Source organism: Pteropus medius, unplaced genomic scaffold (genome assembly GCF_902729225.1).
Source record: "Pteropus medius unplaced genomic scaffold, Ma_sr-lr_union100, whole genome shotgun sequence".
NCBI classification, from domain to species: domain Eukaryota; kingdom Metazoa; phylum Chordata; class Mammalia; order Chiroptera; family Pteropodidae; genus Pteropus; species Pteropus medius.
In genome coordinates, this window is record NW_024351543.1 from 4,916,209 (window position 1) to 4,937,229 (window position 21,021).

General features: G+C 35.8%; 1 protein-coding gene across 1 annotated transcript; it reads left to right on the plus strand.

Moving 5' to 3' along the window:
- The first annotated feature begins 1,550 nt into the window (after positions 1-1,550).
- TEX55 (testis expressed 55) lies at positions 1,551-19,776 on the plus strand. The gene is made up of 4 exons (XM_039842988.1): positions 1,551-2,711; positions 3,307-3,450; positions 5,216-5,278; positions 19,684-19,776. The coding sequence occupies exons 1-4, from the start codon at positions 1,551-1,553 to the stop codon at positions 19,774-19,776; spliced, it is 1,461 nt and encodes a 486-aa protein (XP_039698922.1).
- The last annotated feature ends 1,245 nt before the right edge of the window (positions 19,777-21,021 follow it).

Sequence of the window (21,021 nt, forward strand, 5' to 3'; positions counted from 1 at the left end):
TATTCAACAAACATGTCTATGTTTTAGGTACTGTTGAATGAATGATTTTACTTCAGTGTGCCTAGATTCTCCTCTGTGCTCCCAAGTGTGACACCAAGGGTACCTACTCTCTCTCAAATCTTAATCACAACTATCTGTATTTGGATTTTAAGTCTTATCTCTAATTACTGAATGCAATTAAACCCATATTAAATGGATATCTGGCATCACACTGCCAATCCTTGGCCCGCCTCAGTAATTTTAGGCTTTCCAAAGTCAATCTAACATCTTGATCAATCACATCTGTACTGCTCTACTTCTGAAAGTAGAGGGTGTGCTGGTCTGAAGTGGATTCTTAGTTTCTTTCAACCAGGGAGAGACAAATTTCAAAACCTGGGCCCCAGGGGCCACCATCATCAAATTCCCCCATTTGTAAAACATCTTTCCTATCTTTCTCCCACCTCCTTACTCCCTTGCTTTCTGGAGCTCTATTCCTAACCCCAGCCCTCCTTTCTGCTATAAGGTTGATTTTAGAACCCATTCTCACTGTACCTCCTCTCCTCTCTCTAGCCCTTTAGCCATATATGTCTAAATCTTGGGGCTTGGGTTTCCACAGCCAGGACCTGTCTTCCCAGAAGGAATGGGAACAGCTGCTCACCCATCCCTTGAGATAGAGAAGAGACTGCTTTTGCAGTAATGAACTGCCAAAGGGTGTGTGGGAGGTGAGGGATGGAGGGGGCTGGGGAGCAAAACTCTCCTCTTCGCACTCTTTTATTGTGAGGAAAGAGCCCTATGACTTTGGTAACATGAGTGTTAAGAGGGCTAAACTCTGCCTGGTACCACTAAAAACAGCCCCAGCACCATTTGTAACGACAGGATTTAAAAATGGCTTTAAAAAATTAAAAGTAAAAACACATAATTTGGTCGGGTCACCACAATACCAATTAAAGTCTAAAGAAGAATAACATTTAGCAGGTTCATTTACTAGCACAGTGCCCAGCACTAATACACTGTGCAAGACAATTGTCATTAGGCATTAGATGGACAAAGCGCAGATTTGATAGGATGGCAATAGCAACCTCTGCTCTGGTGTGCAGCCCTCCTGTGGTTGGACGCCCGTTCAACAGACAATATTTTGTTGATTAGAGGAGTGATACCGGAAAGTTCAGATTTCACAGACATCGCTGTCAACTTCCTCAAGGAAGAGAGAGGAAGGTACCGCTCTAAGGCAGCAATTCACAGAGCCCTGAGACCTAGCCACTGAACGGTGGCGACACTAGCATGTGGTCATCTCAAGAAGAGTGTCCACCTCTGCGCTCGCGTCCACACTGCGCATCGGTGGAAGCCCTCTCCAGACTGTGCCCAGAGCCAGAGGTACCCTTCCCCCGGCAGCAGCTGGCACCCAGCAGATCCCCAGGTGACTGCCGGAGAGCGGGGAAGAACCAGTGTGCCGAGGCCGCACAAAGCCCACAGGCGGCGTTGTCATGCTTTCCCCGAAGGTCGCCTAGACAACCCAGCCCAGCCCCACCCACAGTGTCTGGCAGCCTAGACCAGTCAGGGGCAGGCAGAAGATGGAAGAGCCTCCAGAAGAGGCTCTGGCAGAACCCTTGGGACCTGAAAACACAGCCAAGTCCCCAGATAACAACCACACAGATCGCCAGGAAGACAACTGGCAGAACCTGGACAAAGAGGAGGCAGATAACCAGACTGATGACAGAGCAGCTAACCAGGCTGACCCCGATGTATTTGGCCAACCCAACCACAAAGTACCTGAACAGATTGAGCACAGAACATCTGATGCGGCTGACCCCAGAGCATCGAACCATGATAATGTTGCTGATGACAGAGCAGCTGATCAGGTTGACCAAAGAAAATCTGAACAGATGGACGGCAAAGCATCTGACCAAACTGATCATGTAGACTCTGAACAGTCTGATAGCCAGATGACTGTACTGCATGAACAAAGAACTTCTGAGCATACTGAACGCAGATTGTCCAGCCAGGCTGGAAGAAGAGCTTCTATACAGACCAATGGTAAATTGTCTATCCCATATGAACAAAGAGCCTCTGAACAGATGAACCACAGACTGCCTGGTGAGGCTGACCGAAGAATTCCTCAACATATTGACAGCAGATTGTCCGGCCTGGTTCAACAAAAAGCTTTTAAGCATGTTGACCGTAGATCGTCTGACCCAGTTGGGTACAAAACATCTGTAAAGACTTACCACAAAGTGCATGACCAAGTTACTGACCAAGTTACTGACCAAGTTACTGACCAAGTTACTGAACAAGCTGAAAACCAGGCTGATGACCAAGCTGAGAGCAGTTCTCATCACCTTGTAGTTGACAAAACTGACTATAGTGAATCTGACCAGGCTGACCACTTAATGAACAAAGAAGGTGATGACACAGAAAAGAACCAGTTTGACTATGAAGAAAGTGACCAGTATGATGATAAACTATTTACCAGCAAGAAAGACGAAGATGTTGACTTCAGAATACAACCCTGCAAATTTGAGGTTAGCCAAACAGACCTCAATAATTCCAAAGTTTCATCTGAATCTGACGCTGACAGTGGAAACTTTCCTCCAGCATCGAACTCATTTGCTACCGTATACATCAGTAATTTCCAAGGAAACGACCAAATCTTTTCCCAAAGATTCCCCTCCATATCAACCAAATTGGACTATCTCATCAGTCAAGAAAAAAGTCAAGTCACAGAAACCAAGCCTGTAGGTTAAAAGGGCATTTGATACCTACATGGGAGGTTGGAGGTCAAGCCGGGGCCTATGGTATTGGTTTGGTGGTGGGAGTGGGAAGTAAGCACTGGTTGGATCAAGGATGAGGAATATACCCACATGTTGTGATATGTGTGACCCATAAAATTTAGGAAGGGCAGAAGAAAGGTGAGAAATAAAGAGATATGTTGCTTTCTCTACTACTCTACGGCCACTCAGGAAGAATCAATGAACCAGCATTCAGGAGGCCAGGGTTTCAAGCCCTGATCTGGCTGCTAACTCTAGGCCCCGAGTCATTTACCCTCTCTGGGCTTCTACCAAGGAAAAGGAATTTGAAGTCAACTGGAGATCCCTGTGAAAGGAAAAGTATTTTAAGTAGATGAAAGAAGCCTAAGTTACCTCCCAGAACTTGAGGTGCATTATATTACCTGGAGGATCAACCAGTTCTCTCATAATTGTCTTTTCTCCAACTCGTGGTGGTCAGATCCCATCAACACCAGATTCTACTGATAATAGCAAAACTAAGAACAAAACTTTCTGAGGCTTTATTATTTATTAAAGACTCTTTGGGGGCATATTTCCATTTCAGGACATTTCAGAATACCGGGAAAGGAGTAGTTCCTATTTACACAACAAAACTCAGAGGAGGCGATTCCCTTCTATTATATATCAAGATCCTTATCAAATTTCACTACAATACATGGAGAAACACCGTATTCTGCAAATATTCCAGGTAAACATCTCTTCCCTTTGTTTAATTTAGAGTTTTTTGGTAATTATAATGTAAAAGACAAACTTTGATGTGGCTTTCAAGAGGTACAACGAAGGGCCTTTACTATAAGAGATATAATCTCATTGAGAAGTCAGTAAGTGCATTAAGATGTATTAACCAAAAGTAGTAAATGATAAACACCAAATAAGTGATAGTTACCATGATATGAAGCCACTTAGAAGGATCAGGTAGGTTGATTGACAGGGAAAAACTTGGCCAAGGGTTAAAGTTTGAGCCAGACTAAGAAGGGCAAAAAATTGGCAATTGAAAAAGAGAGAAAAATGCTTTCCAGTCAGAATATAATACTTTCTAAAGATAATCAAACTTTGACCATTTAAGAAACTACATTCTTTGTGGGGAAAGAGTAGTAAAGTGTTGCTTCTAATTCTTGAAATTCCAAATCTTATTGACCTCAGGATATGGGGCTGGAAACTTCTTTAAAGTATAATATCCTTGGCCAATATAGAATTATAAGAAATTACTACATTTATAAAATGTTTGTTGTTTGGTGTTCCTGACATGTTTATTTTTATGTTAATATTATTATCCAGTAAGGTACATATGTGTATATAATACATGAGTACATAAAGTAACTTTGTAGTTAGAATGGTGTGAAATAAGAATGGCCCACCTCAAATGAAAACATTCAAAATGGAAAAGTGTAAATTTAAAGAAGTAGGGTATAGTAGAAAGAGTACAAACTTTGCAAATTTAGCCCAAAGCTCCAACCTAACTTTGTCACTTTTCATCTTCATTATTTGGGGAAAATTACATAACTTCTGTGAATCTCAGTTTCTTCATATAAAATAGGGATAAGTGATATTTACTTCATTAACTCTGCTCTATGACTTTTCTTTCTTAAAATGTCCCATTGTGGGAGAGCACTAATGGCTGGGTTTTCTGGCTTGCATCAAAGAGCAACTTATTAAATTGAAGGATGAAAGCTGTTGAAAAAAGTAGAATTCTAATCATTCTATAAATAAATGTTTTCATCTGTCAAGGAAAAACAATGCTTATGCATTCAATGTTGTTATAAGAAAAATTAATTATCAAATAATGTATTCAGTAGAAACATATATGAAATACTAATTGGTCGGGGACATTAAACAGACCTTGAATATTTTACAACTAAAATTTGCCCTATTGCTATTCTTTGTAAGTGAGAATTCTACTTCTCTTGTTATAATTTTGGAGGTTATTCAACAACAAAAAGATATATTAGTAAATCTCTGAAGTTTTATATATGCTTTCTCATTTATTATGACAAACAATAAATATCACAATAATTTTCACCTTTCAGAATCAAGTGCCTCAGAAAGAAATTCTATATAAAATCATATAGCCTTTTAAAATTTTCACTCAAAATTCTTTTCTCTGACTGTTCTTCAAAGCATATAACATTAATTTCTCAGTATAGTAAAATGACAATTCTCAAAATAGAAATGTCCCCCAAATTTTCTCACTACTTCTTTGATCTTAGAAACTAAAAGAGTTCCATTGCTACTTATTACTAAATTTTTATTCCTCCAAATTTTACCTTACTTTGCCTAATTTTATCAGTAGTTAGAAAGTTATTTGACATTTTGTAGAGGTAAATGAATCTTTTTAAAATGCTGTGGTACATGGTAGGTTAGTGCAAAAGATTGCTTCGGATATAACTCCAGATAAAACTGACCTCATAACTTCAGCTCAGAACCGTAACGCGATACCTTATGATCTTTCTCAGCAGATCACTGAAAACTTAGTCTATGAAAGGCCAGAGGACCCCCTGAGTTTTATGCTGTACCAGGTATGGGCTAGGAGAAAAAGAACAACCTTTTTATTGTTTATTGTAAATATAGCACACATACAACTGTATAAAACAAAACACATACAACTCAGTGAATTATCATGAAGTGAGCAAACCCGTACCTACCATTTAGGTTTAAGAAACTAAAACATTGGCAGCAACCCAGAAGGCCCCCTTCCTTTCCCTCAGCTGTTACTCCCCACAAAGGGAGTATTATTCTGACACTTATGATAATGACTTTCTCACTTCTCTTTATCATTTTACACTAAACATGAATCATGAAACACTTTTGTTTAGAGTTGTCAGCTTTTACAACTTCATATAGAGGGAGCCATGTAGTAATTATTCATTTGTATCTGGTTTCTTTTGCTCAAAAGTATGACTGTGAAATTAATCCATGCTGTTGTTGTGTGGCTGTAGTTTGTTTTCAGTGCTGTATGGCATCCATTATATGAAATGCCACAATTTACCCATTCTGGGTGGATATGGATATTCAAGTTGTTTCTGGCTTGTAACTATTGCAAAAAATTTTCCTATGAGACTCCGTGCATGTCTCTTGTGCACGTATACACATATTTCTCTTGAGACATACCCAGATGGAAATTACTGGATCACAAAGTGTGTGTTTGCTCAGCTCTAGTAGATTATTTCAAACAATTTTCCAAAGTGATTGTACAAATATACACTCCCGACAGCAGTGTGTATCAGAGTTCCAGCTGTTTCACATCTTTACCACTTATATCCAGCACTTAGTATTGTCAGTCTTATTAGCATCAGCCATTTTGATAAGTGGTCAGTAATAAATCATTGCAGTTTCAATTTGCTTTTTCTGATTACTAAAGCAGTTGCATATCTTTTCTATTTATTTATTGGTCATTTGGAAATGCTTCTTTTTCTATTGTATTACTTGTCTTATTTTTTTCCATTCACTTGTGACAATTTTCTATATATGCGGATTGTGAGCTCTTTGTTGATTGTGTTTGTTACAGGTATCTTATCCTACTTTGTGCTTTCCCTTTTTATCCCTTAAAGTTATCCATTTTTTTAATCTTTAAAAAAATTATTTATTTGTTTGTTTATTTTACGGTTACATTGGTTAACGAAATCCAAGTTTCAGCTATACACTTTAACGGTCACGCATATATGTATTTACACTGTGTATTCACCTCCCATAGTTAGATTTCTTTCTGTTACACATATTTGACACCCTTTACCCCGTCTACCTCTACCCTTCCCCCACCCCTTACCCTCTGGTAACCACTAGTCTACAGTTTATGCCCATGAGTCTGTTTGTTTGTCCCATTCATTTGTTGCTTTTAGGTTTATATCCCACATATAAGTGATTTTCAACTTGTTCTGTCTGGCTTATTTCACTTAGCATGATTATCTTGAGGTCCATCCATGTTGTTAAAAATGGCAGTATTTCATCTCTTCTTATGGCTGAATAATATTCCATTGTATATATGTACCACTGCTTCTTTAGCCAATCATCTATTGTAGGACACTTTGGTTGCTTCCATGTCCTGGCCACCATGAATAATGTTGCTATGAACATTGATGTGCAAATATCTTTTTGGATATGGGTTTTCAAGTCTTTGGAGTAAATACCCAGTAGAGCGATTGCTGGATCATATGGTAGATCAATTCTTAGTTTTCTGAGGAACCTCTATGCTGTTTTCCATAGTGGCTGTACCAATATGCAGTCCCACCAGCAGTATATTAGGGTTCTTTTTTTCTCCGCATCCTCTCTAGCATTTGCTATTACTTGTTCTGTTGAGTATAGCTATTCTAACAGGTGTGAGATGGTATCTTATTGTGGTTTTGATTTGCATTTCTCTAATAGCTAGCAATGTTGAGCATTTTTTTCAAATATTTTTTGGTCATTTGTATATCCTCTATGGAGAAGTATCTGTTCAGGTCCTCTGCCCATGTTTTGATTGGATAATTTGGCTTTTTGTTATTATTGAGTTGTATGAGTTCTTTGTATATTTTGGATATTGGGCCCTTATCGGAGGCATTGCTTGCAAATATATTTTCCCATTCTGATGGTTGTCTCTTTGCCTTGTTGACGGTTTCTTTTGCTGAGCAGAAGCTTTTTAGTTTGATATAGTCCCATTCATTTATTTTAGCTTCTACTTCCCTTGCTTTTGAGATCAAATTCTTAAATCCTCTTTAAGCCCAAAGTCCTGGAGTTTAGTTCTTATGTTTTCTTCTATGCATTTTATTGTTTCAGGTCTTACATTTAAATCCTTAAATTCGAGTTATCTTTTGATAAACAGAAATTCTTAATTTTGATATACTCAAATTTAACAATCTTTTTATTTATGATTAGTACTTCTGGTGTCCTGTTTTAGAAGTCTCTCTTTAGCCCAAGCTCATGACCATAGTCCTCTATATTATCTTGTAGTTTGCTTTTGGGTTTCTTTTTGTGGGGTAGGGTGTTAAGTTTTGTTTGTTGTTTGCCTTTTACATTTATATCCAATCAATCTGGAATTGATTTTGTGTAGGGTGCAAGGTAGTGTAAAGTTTCATTTTTTTTTTCAAGTGGACATTCAACTGATCAAGCACCTTTTATTTAGAAAAAGAGAGACGATGCTTTCCACACTGCTCTTTATTTGACTCCTATGGTATATTTGTCTATCTTTGCTCTGGTACGAGACTGTCTTAATTGTTGGTATGCCTTACAATAAGAATAAATCTTCTCATATCCTATTCTTCTTTAAAAAAATATCTTTGATGTTCTTAGGCCTGTACATTTTCATGTTCATATTTAGAATAATTTGTGAAGTTATAGAAATGAAAGAACAGGAAAAACTCCAGAAAAATAATTAAACAATATGGAGACAAGAAATCTACCAGATAAGAGTTAAAAACAATAGTTGTAAGGATGCTCAATGAATTTGGTATAAGAATACATGAACTCAGTGAGAACTTCAACAAGGACAGGTAAAACATTATAAGGTGATAGGAAACAGAAAAAAGAACCAGTTAGAACTGAAGAATACAATAACTAAAATGAAGAATATGCTAGAAGGAATCAATAGCAGATTAGATGAAGCAGAGAATCGAATCGGCAATCTGGAAGACAAGATAGCAGAAAACACCCAATCAGAACAGCAAAAAGTACAGAGAATTTTAAAAATGAGTATAGTTTAAGGGGCCTTTTGGACAATAGCAAGCATACCAACATTCTCATCATAGGGTTCCCAGAAGAAGAGACAAAAAGGGATTTGAAACCTATTTGAAAAACTAATGACTGAAAACTTCCCTAATCTGGCAAAGGAAATAAACATACTCGTACTGGAAGCACAGAAAGTCCTAAACAAGATGAACCTGAAGACACCCACACCATTTAACTTTTAAATGCCAAAAGTTAAAGACAAAGAGAAAATCTGAAAAGAAGCAAGAGAAAAGCAGTTACTTTCACACAAGAGAGCTCCCATAAGACTATCAGCAGATTTTCAGTAGAAACTTTGCAGGACAGAAGGGATTGGCAAGCAATATTTAAAGTGATGAAAAGTAAAGACCTACAATCAAGACTACTCTACCCATCAAGATTATCATTTAGAATTGAAGGAGAGATTGAGTTTCCCAGATAAGCAAAAGCTAAAGGAGTTCATCACCACTAAACCCATATTACAAGAAATATTAAAGGGACATCTTTAAGAAGAAAGAAAAGATCAAAAATAAAAATAAGAAAATATAGAGGAAAAAAATTTTACTGACAAAGGTAAACAATAAAAGCAGCAGATAAACCAATTATAAAGTTAGTACAAAGATTAAAAGATGAAAGTAGGAAGACCATATGTAAATGCAAGAAATTAAGGGATACATACAAATGTATACAGAAAAGAGATAAAAATAATGACAAAACAAAAATGTTGGAGGATGAGGGAAAAAATGTAGTAATTTTAGAATGTGTTAGAACTTAAGCAACTGTTAAGTTAAAATAGACTGCTATAAACATAGCTTGATATATATGAAGCACATGGCAATAACAAAAAAACTTGTAAGAAATATACAAGAAATAAAGAGAAATTTAAACATAACACTATAGAAAGTCATCAACATACAAAGAAGAGAGCAAGAGAATAAGAGCATGAAACACAAAAATAGTCAGAAAACAACAAATAAAATGGCAATAACCACACACCTATCAATAATTACTTTAAATGTAAATGGACTAAATGCTTCAATCAAAAAAATAGGGTACCTGAATGGATACAAAACAAAGACCCAACATATACTGTCTACAAGAGACCCACTTTAGATCAAAAGACACAATTATACTGAAAATAAAGGATGGAAAAAAATATTTCATGCAAATGGAAACAAACCCAAAAATGCTGGGGTAGTACTTATATCAGACAAAATAAACTTTAAAACAAAGACTGTAACAAGGAAGAAAGAAGGGCATTAAAAAATAATAAAGTGATTAACCCAACAAGATATAACTCTTATAAACATCTAAGCACCCAACATAGGAGAATCTAAGTATATAAAACAAATATTGACAGACATAAGGGAGAGATCAACGGTAATACAATAATAATTGGAGACTTTAACGCCCTACTAACATCAATGGATAAATCATCCAAACAGAAAATCAACAAGGAAACAGTGGCCTTAAATAACACATTAGACCAGGTGAGCTTAATAGATATTTTTAGAGCATTCCACCCCAAAACAGAAGAATATACATTCTTTTCAAATGCACATGGAACATTTTCCAGGAGAGACCACATGTTAGGCCACAAAATAAGTCTCAATAAATTTAAGAAGACTGAAATCATATCGAGCATCTTCTCTGATAATAATGGTATGAAATTAGAAATTAATTACAAGAAGAAAACTGAAAAACAGACAGACACATGGAGACTAAACAACATGCTACTAAACAATAAAGGATTAACAATAAGATCAAGGAAGAAATCAAAATATACTTTGAGACAAATGAAAATAAAAATACAACAACCCAATATGGGATACAGGCCAAAGAAGTTCTAAGATGGAAATGTATAGCAATATAGACCTACCTCAAAAAATAGCAACAACAACAACAACAAAAACACCTCAAATAAACAATCTAAAGGAACTAGTGAAAGAATAACAAATTCCAAAGTGAGTAGAAGGAAAGGAATAATCAAAATCAGGGTGGAAATAAAGGATGTAGAGATTTTTCTAAAAAATAGGAAAGATGAAATCAAGAGCTAGTTCTTTGGAAAGATAAACAAAATTGATAGACCTTTAGCCAGACTCATCAAGAAAAAAGAGAGAGGACCAAATAAAATCAGAAATGAAAGAGAAGCGACAACTGACACCACAGAAATAGAAAGGATTTTAAGAAAATACCACAATTATATGCCAACAAATTAGAAAACCTGGAAGAAATGGACACATTCCTAGAGACATACAATCTTCCAAGACTGAATCAGGAAGAAACAGAAAATCTAAACAGACCAATAATTAGTCACAAAATTGAATCAGTAATCACATTGTGTTTCCTTAATTGGTCTAGCTAGAAATTAATCAATTTTGTTGGTGTTTTTTTTTTTTTTTTCCCAAAAACAGCTTTTGGCTTTGTTGATATTTCCTATTATTTACCTTTTCAATTTTATTTCTTTTTGCACTTATCCTTATTGTCTCCTTTCCTCTTTCTAATTTTGGTTTACTTTACTCTTTCTTTCTACTTCTTAAGGTAAACCTTAGATAATTGATTTTAGATCTTCTTTTCTAATATAGACACTTTTAAATGTTTCTCTCTAGGCACTGCTTTAGTTGCATCTCATAAATTTTGATATATTTTCATTATCTTTTCTAACAATCTCTGCTTTATTTAATTGAACTATGTAGAAAAGGGTTGGAAAACTATAGACCATCTGATTTTAAATGGCCCACAGGCTAAGGAAAAATTAACATTTTTCAAGTCATTGAAGAAGGAGAAGGAAGAGAGGGAAGGAGAGGAAGGAGAAAAAGAAGGCGGAGGAGAAGGAAGTGAGCAAGAAGGAGATGGGGAAAAACTAAAAGAAGAGGAAAGGGAAGGGAGGTTCGAGAGTAGCAACAGAGATAGTATGTGTCCTGCAATGCCTAAAATATGTATTATCCAGCCCTTTACAGAAAAAAAAATATTTTTACTTTAAATAACCATATGTATTTTAAAGAACTTAAGGGGACAAAAATAATCTTTTACATTTATACAGACAAATGCTATTTCTAATGTTCTTTACTCATCTGTGAATTTCCAGATTTCTCTCTGAAATTACTTCCCTTCAACCTGAAAAAACTTCTTTTAGCATTTCTTGTATTGCGGAACTGCTGGCAATGAATACTCTTAGTTCTTTATCTGAAAATCTTTTACATTTTCATTTTTTGTAAGACATCTTTGCTGGATATGAAATTCTGAATTGACTCTTTCCCCAGCTCCTAAAGAACATGGTTTCACCATTTTCTGGCCTTCATGGTTTCTGATAAGAAGTCCACAATTGTTCCCTGTATATAGTATGTTATGTTTCCAAATTGTTCCCTGTATGTAGTATGTTATGTTTCTCTGGATGCCCTCACGATCTTCTCTTTCTTAGTTTCTAAGGGTTTTATCATGATGCTCATTTGGAATTGACCTTTTTTGGGGGCGAAGGGGGATGTAGCTGAGCTTCTCAAATCTATAAATCCATGTTTTTCACCAAGTTTTGGAAGTCGACAGCCGTAATTTCTTTTTAAATTAAAGTTTTGGGGTGACCTTTGTTAATAAAATTATATAAGTTTCAAGCATACAATATATCATATGTATATTGCATTGTGTGTTCACCATCCAAAGTTAAATTTCCTTTTGTCACCGTATATTTGACAAATATACACCGTATATTTGTCACTCTTTATTCTTCTCTACCCACCCGCCAATTTGGTAACCACTAAATCGTTGTCCATATCCATGAGTTTCTGTTTGTCTTGTTCATTAGTTGCCTTCAGTTTTATATCCCACATATGAGTGAAATCATATGATTCTCAACTTTTCCTTTCTAATTTTGTTTTGCACGATAACCTCAAGATCCATCATGTTGTCGCAAATGGCAGTATTTCATCTTTTCTTATGGCTGAGTACTATTCCGTTGTATATATATATACCGCATCTTCTTTATCCAATTTTCTATCCAAGGGCACTGTGGTTGTTTCCATGTCTTGGCCACCCTGAATAATGCTGCAGTGAACATCAGGGTGAATATAGCTTTACAGATAAATGTTTTCAAATTTGGGGGGTAGATACCCAGAAAAGGAATTGCTGGATCATATGGTAATTCTATTCTTAATTTTTTGAGGAATGTTCATACTGTTTTCTTTAGGTATTTTCCTGTCCCATTCTGTCTGTCTGTCTGTCTGTCTCTCTCTCTCTCCTTTTTTTGAGACTAAAATTAGACCTCTAACCTACATTAGACCTTTTGATATTATCTCACAAATCCGTGAAGTTTTCTTCATTTTTTCAAGTTTTCCTTGGCTCTATTTTCAAGGGACAATTTTACTTCTTCCTTTCTAATTTTGAACAACCATTGGGTCAAAGAAGAAATCAAAAAAAGAATTAAAAGATACCACAAGACAACTGAAAATGAAAACACAACATACTAAAATTTACTAAATGCAGTAAAAAGAGTTTTAAGAGGGAAGTTCAAGTGACAAACACATCAAAAAAGAAGAAAGATCTCAACTTAATTTTATACCTAAAGGAGCTATAAAAAGAATAAACAGCCCAAAGTTAGAAGAAAAGAAATCACAAAAATAGGAGCATAGGTAAATAAAATAAAACAAAATAAAATAAAATAAAATAAAAATAATTGGAAAATGAAACCAAAAGTTGTGTTTTTTGAAAAGATTAAAAAAATTGACAGGCCCTTATCTAGATTAAGACAAAAAGAGAGAAGACCTAAATAAAATCTGAAATAAAAGAAGAGATATTACAACTGATGACACAGAAATAAAAAGGATCATATGATACTACTATGAACAATCTATTAAAAGTCAACAAATTGGATAACCTAGAGGAAAAGTATAAATTGCTAGAAGTGAGATTGGCATAAATTGCAACCTACCGAGACTAAATCATGAAGAAACAAAGACTGAACAGACCTACAATTAGCATGGTGATTGAATCAGTAATCAAAAACCTTCCAACAAAGAAAAGCCCAGGACCAGATGGCTCTGTTGTGAGCTCTATCAAACATTCAAAGAATTTACATCAATTCCTCTCAAACTCTTCCAAAAAATTGAAGAGGCGAGAATACTTCTAAACTCATTTTGTGAGGCCAGTATTACCCTGATACCTAAGCCAGACAAAAACTACAGGCCAATATTCCTGATGAATATAGATAGAAAAATAATTTTAGATTGTATCCTGGACATTGTAAGTATTATGTTGTGTAGTCTGAGTTCCATCATATTCCTCTGACAAATGTTTTTGTTTTAGCTGGCAGTTAACATGGTTAGATTAGATTTGTAAGCGCTCTCTTATCTTCTGTGGATGATGGATGATAGCTAAGGTCAATTCTCTAAGCCTTTGCCATACTATTTTGAGTCTGTCATGAAAGTGCATGATTCAGTGTCAGCCTGAGTCTTGTGCAAGATTCATACACAGAACTGGAGAATCTCCTTCCCTCTTCTAGATTTTCCCCTCACTCTTCATCATCTGGCCATATTTAACCAGGCTACTTCCCCTGATTCGTCATCCAGAATGACAGTGGGCTTTCTATCAGAGTTTTAGGCATTTCTGTGAGTTTTAGACATTTCTGTGAGTTTTAGGCACAGCTGTGGCTGTGACCATCATTGAGTCAGTTATGAAAAATGAATTCATTCCATGTCAGTCAGTTGCTCCAAGTTTAGACTCCCTTCCAAAATCTGCCTGTCTTTGCTTAGTCGCAGAATTTTCTGGTTGTTGAGGAATTTTTTTTTGTCTCGATTTGGTTTGGGGGTTGATTTGGCAGAGGGGGTGTATTTTGAACATATTACACAGTTGTTATTTTCAGTAATTTAAAAATGCTTACTTTTGCATATAGAAAGCAGATCTTTTTTATATATATAATATATGCATTTAAGGTTTTATCACAAATTTAAGTATGTGGTATTTCATTAAAAAGTTTCTAATTTTCATTATGATTTCTTCAACTTATGGGTTTTTAAACATTAGATTGTTTATAGAGATCATTAAATATCATTTTCTAGTTGCCCTTTAGTTAATGATTTCTGTCAGTTTCTCCTATTATTAATATCTTGCATTAGCGTGGAACATTTGTTACAATTGATGAGACAATATTGATACACTATTAACTAAAGTCCATGGTTTACATAGGGTTCTTTCTTTGTGTTGTACATTCCGTAGGTTTTGAAAAAATGTATATGATATCTACACTTACTATGTCTATAATTACAGTATCATTCAGAATAGGGTCACTGTCCTCTTATATTTTTACTGGTTTCCCTAGAGATTAAAATATGTATTCCTGAATTATCAAAGTCTAAATTATTTGTATCAGTTTAGTACAAGGACTTCTGTATTTTAAATTTCTACATATCTTAACCCTATAAGACATGGTGATTCCAAAGTAGACCAAAACCATAAGTGAAAAAAAATTCTTTTTTATTCTCCTCAGGTACAGGAAATGATAAAAAACAGAGACAAAAGAGCAAACTACAAAGAATGAATCTCTCTTCAACATGGTTTACAACCATCAATGTCAACACCGTGTTCTGATTCCCACTCAAAAAAATGGTTTTTGAATGGTTATTAGTAGTGACTCCGCCTAAATGTGTTCTTAATTTTTAAATAAAAATCTACACAGTATCTTTGGAAAATTCACATAACAGTTACCAATACCTCTGGCTAATCATACAAAAATATACAACTGTTATACTTATCCATGCAACAGTATTTCCATAGTCACTCCTCCAAAGTACTGAGCGATAATAAGTTCACAAATCCCAAAGAAGATCAAGAAAAGAATATTAGCAATTTATATGCAATTCTCTTAAAGCATACAAATCTAATGTCTCCAAGCTCATAACATTTTCAGGCAGAAAATGTATGAAAAATAATTTGCAATAGCACTTTTTTTCTCTCTTAATGGAAGATGATTGTCGTAATATCTCTTCTTGTTTCCTAATACTTCCAATATATTTTTACTATTTTCTTCTTGACTTTGTCTCTTATATTCTGCCATTAGTGGACATAATTTAATCTATTCCTAGGGACAGTACCCTTTTGATTTTTAACCTAAAGCAACATTCAAACATGTTATACTACTCTGTACCCACCTATGGGAGAGGCAGAATGTCGCTTCCTCATTACCTTTATTCCTTGAAGAGTATGTACACCATGTGGAATGTGTAACCAGTCAAACTAGTATTTAAAAACAAAAAGTCTTAATGAGGTCTGTCTGGTATGAGGGTATCTGCCCAGCAATCATAACTGAGATGATCATCTGATACTACTTTTGTGAGTTGAAGCTTTCATTTAATTTCTATTTGGAAATGAAAGCAGACTTGATTCTTCATATTGTTTAACTGGTGGTTTGGTGTAATTATGCAGTCACATTACAATGGATTAAGCCTCTGCTTGAACAATTATGTACAAATCTTATTTTTTTATACCTGAGTTTTATTTCTAGTAATTATACCAAAAATCTTCTGCTTGTGACTTCAAAGTTTATTTAGTATTTCTTTCAATTATCCACAAAATGTGCATGTGCTCAGACTTGATAAATGTTCTCCACTCAGATGGAGACAGCTCATCTGTTGACTGCGGGCTGGCAAATTTATCAGATGAAAGCTGATAAATTTGTGGTGAACCTCTGAGAAAAGTTTAAGTGACATGACTAACCAGACCACACCAGCTATTTCAGTCCTTGGCTTTCTACGATACATTTTGCAGCTATCATTTTGACCTTTCACAGTGAGGCAGTCGACCAAAGGGATGGGCTTGGTATGGTTCAGTGACCTTGTCTAAACGTGTGTGAGTGAAAGGAGAAGGGAGAAAATGGAGATCGAGCCTCACTTTTAATGAGTCAGGCTCTCTACTAAAAGAATTGTCTAGTGTAGAAGCTCAATCAGCTAACGGTACTTGTATTCAGGTCTTAGTCCTTAAGTGGTAGGATGTAATCTCAGGCCAGGAATAAAGACTAAAGGTGAGAACCTGGTTTCAGATGACTGTGTACTTATGCTTGAATCTTCGTGTCTATTATTTACTTGGGAACATTTTAAGGCTAAAACTCAGAAAGAGATAACTGTATCTCCCAGTGCTTTATTAAGTTCTCAAAGGCAATTTTTTTTTTCTTGTAGTGTTAGCAGAATTTGCAACAAGCTAACACTAGAGAGTGGTAGTGTGGACTATTATTATGAACAGATGGGATTCCAATGGGCAGAGTTGAGTTGTTTGCCTAATTCTCTGTGCAATGTTGTTGTTGTTGTCGTTGTTGTTGTTTAAAGAAAAAAGCAGTCCTGGACATGGTTCCACAGTGTAGTGGTGCTTTACACTCAGAAGGTCCTGGATTCACACCCCAGTGGAGCTACAGTCCATGGTCTATGGCCATGCCACCCTGACCAAGCCTGATGTCTGATCTTGGAAGCTAAGCAGGGTTGGGCCTGGTTAGTACTTGAATGGGAGACCACCAGATATAAATAAAAATAAATAATTTTTTAAAAAGAAGAAAAAGCAGTCCTTCTCAAATTCCATTAAAAATATAGTAAAGATTTTCAAAAAGAACTAAATCCATTTCAATACTCAAAGCAGGAAGAAGAAAGACTAGAGATTTTTATGATTTCTGAAAACAGAAAGCAGATAGAATAGCAATGACAAATACACTAGGGGAGAAGTCCTACCTCAGAACCCACAAAGGTGGCTTAGTGAAGGGAGAAGATGTTTATCCAGGCAGAGTCTCAGAGATCTCCATGCTCAGTGTGGGCAGGTACAGAGTAAAGGAGTGAGCTGTGAGTAACAAAGGACTTCTCCTTTTAAACAACTTTTATAGACTCTATTTTAGTCACCTACTACCAGAGCCACGCCTCGTCATCATCATAGTACCCTATAGTGAATCACTCATATAGACAAATTACACTTCCAGAAATGACATTGAACCTGGAGAATTTTATAGAGAAGATTTGTGTCGAATTTGTAATAAAAAAAAAAGTGGAATAATTGTCCAACCACAAAATTGTTCCACAGATTGATCAAGTAAATTGTGACATATCCATGCAATAAAATTGTATGCATCCAATTAATGTTACTATACTTATTGCTTAATTATTTGGATGCATATAGTTGGATATACCCTATATCATATAACAACATACATATACATACGTAACAATGTACATATACATAAAAAGAGTTAAATAGAGAAAAAGAAAGACTAAAAGAAATAAAAGAATAGAAAAATATGAAATCTTGGAAAGCCCTTTTTAGGCATAATGCCAAAGGCAGAAGTCATTAAGTAAAATATTTATATAATAAACATGAAATATTTTAATAAATGTACGGAAAAAAGTTAGCAAAAAGGCAAATCATTAACTAAGAGTAAAAGTTGCAATGAATATGGCAGGTCAATATCCTAAATCTGTAACAAGTTCCCACAAATCATAAATACTCCCAATCAAAGAAGAGGGCCAAGAACATGAATGGGGAACTTATTGAGGAGAGTATGTAAATAGACAAAAAAAAAGTATAAATTAAAACAAAAATCAGATACCAATTAAATATCTTTTACCTTTAAAAAATTTTAAAGGTAACTAATCTGGCTGAAAGTGCAGAGAAATGGGCACTCTTTTACACTGTCATCAGAGGTATAAATTTTACAATCTCTCTGGAATGCAATTTGACTGCATGAATACAAAAACTTTAAAACAAACATGCCCTTTAGTCAGAAATTCTAATTTAAGACTTTCTACTAAGGAAATAATAAAATGTGGTTAAAATTTTATTACAAGAATATTTTCCATGGCATTATTTATAATATTGAAAAACTGAAAATACGAATTTTCAACTTGAGGAATTCCATTAAATACCCAGTGGCATAGTCATACAGTAGCATATAACACATTCATTAAAATTATGTTGTAGAATAATCCCAAAGGGAAATGTATGCATCATATTGTAAGTAAAAATAACTGGCTTAAAAAACTGTCAATAAGTATGATCCCAATTATGTAGGGGGGAAATGCCAAAAGAAAGATAGAAAGTACCACGAGTGTAAGGATTTTGTCTGTTTTATTCCCGTTAGAACTGAATCTGACATATAGTACCTCAAATAGTTCCTGAATGGGTGATTCTATACCAAAATGTTCATTGTGTTTGTCACTGGTTGATATATAATTATTCCAGAGATCATGTTTTCCCTTGGGACCTCTCATGCCCAAAATGTAAAATTGTGCACAACGTCCTTAGCAATATCTCTGCGATAAACACAGCAAGTGTCATAGACTTGTCCCTTAATATTGGACATCAGAGATATGTAGTCACTAGAGAATTGAGTGGACCTGGGCACTTCAGGAACATCGTTTTGGGGTTTGCTCATTTTTTTTTTAAATATGTAAGCTGTGCTTTAATACCATTTAGAAAGTTATGCTAATTGTCTAACTACACGCAAACACTACAGCCTAGTAGTTAAGAGTACAGGCTGAGAGGACAGACTGACCAGAGTCTTTAGCTCTAAACAGCTCTGTGACCATGAGCAAGTTACCTCTTCAACCTCCAGCTCCCTCATCTGTAAAATGAGAAGTAATAATAGTATATACTTCACACGGCTATTGTGAAGAGTAAACTTGACAATGTTTGGGACTTTTAGTAGGAACTGAAAATATGGTAGACAACATTACAATTTGAGAAGTTTTCTTTCCTGCAACTGGTGACTAGAGAAAAAGGCATTTTGTAACTCACATTCCTAATTCAGAGAACTTCCAGGTATTGGACTAGTCTCTTTTCGACCCATTTGACACTACGACTCCATCCCACCCCCATAAAAATGGATTTTGAGTGAAGGGTATGTTTAGCTGGGGTAGTGCTTGTGAATAGAAACATTCCAGTGGTTTCTTGTCCCAGAGAAAAGTCTCCTGAGGGTTAAAAAGTTTGAGGGTGTGTATAGCACCAACATTTTGTAGCCTGGTTAGAAATCACATTAGTCACCAGCTTCGTTAAATTGCTTTGCAATAACCACAAAGAAGCAAAAGCAGTGGAGGGCGATGGTGCACTGACTGGTATGGCCAGGCAGGAAGGGGATAGGTATACACCTCCCTTTAGTTCCAAGTTCCTGAAAAATACAGAAGATGGGTCTATCTTGAAAACAAGGGTCTTGGAGTGTAGATGATTGTGGAGGATGCAAACTGACGTGTTGGGTGAAAACTCTCTATCAGCCAGAACTGTACGCCACCCACAGTCTACACTGAGGCTGCTGGCAGCGAGCCAGATGGTGGATGGTGATGATGACCAAGAGGAAAGGACAGCAGCCTCTCCAGGGCCAGCCACATAAGACAATGTTGTTTCACTCTCAGAAGTGTATACAGGGAATGGGGAGGGGGCATTATTAAAGAGAAGACCCTCTACCTTCTCCCCGAAACTCTCAAACCACTGTAGTCTCAATTGCACTGATAGGAAGAAAATATCTAAGTCTTTCTAACTGAACTGACACTCTTAGTAATGAGAATTCTCTGATAAGCTTTGGAACTGGGTTAAAATGTGGTTAAGAAAAAGGAGAAATTAGCAGAACATATAAAACAATTATTGGAAAAATAAACCAATACTTGTACATTAAGGACTTGAAATTCCTCATCTAATAAGTTGCAGTTATTGTCTGAAAATTAATCTTTTTTCTACCTAGTCACTTGTTTCTTTTCGTGAATTTCATATTCATGTTATCTGTTCTCAAAAGATTCACGTTTATTTTGTCCCTACATAATCCTAGTAATAGAACTTAAAATGTCTACGATATGGAAACATATGTCCTTGTTTGCTTCTTTGCTACTTTATCACAAATGTTTCCAAAAGAGCACATGTTTTTAATAACTTGCATGTTTCTCTTTGTATAATTGTAATATAGATCCTTTGTAAACATGTGAATTACAAAATAAAATAAAATTAAATTAAAGTCATCCATATTGCATTATCCAGATATAACCCTGTTAATATTTACTTTATAGTCTTCCGAACTTTTTAAGTCATGCATACATATGCGCATTTTAAAAATATAAAAGTGTGTCAAATTCTACAAACTATTTTGTAACCTGCTTTTTTCACTTTTAGCACTTAGCAGACCTAGTGTAGAGTGCTTGGTACATCAAAAGTTTTCAATGAATATTTGTCGAACAAATGAATGAACACATTTTTATGTCAAACATTTTTCTGTGGCATCCTTTTTTGTCACAATTGCATAGAATTCCACTGTGTGAATCATCATTCACACTGTAGCTGTATCTACCCAGGCCCTGGAGAGCTGAGGAGGAACAGGAGTGTGATGGACACGCAATCTCCCGTGCAGGCCCCATCAAGGGGGAACTGCTGCCCACCTGCTGGGAGTGCTGGCAGTTCTCAGCCCCATTGTCATCCCCCTTCAGGGATTGCCTCCACTACAGAAAGCCACCTTTCCAGGGAGACCCACAGCTAAGGACTGATTACAGAGGGGCCCAGTGCAGAACAATGGCGGCAGGCCATCGTCTGGCGTTCCCTGGGGCTGTGGGAAAGGGGTGCTGCCTGAGGCTGTCCTATCTACATGGTAACT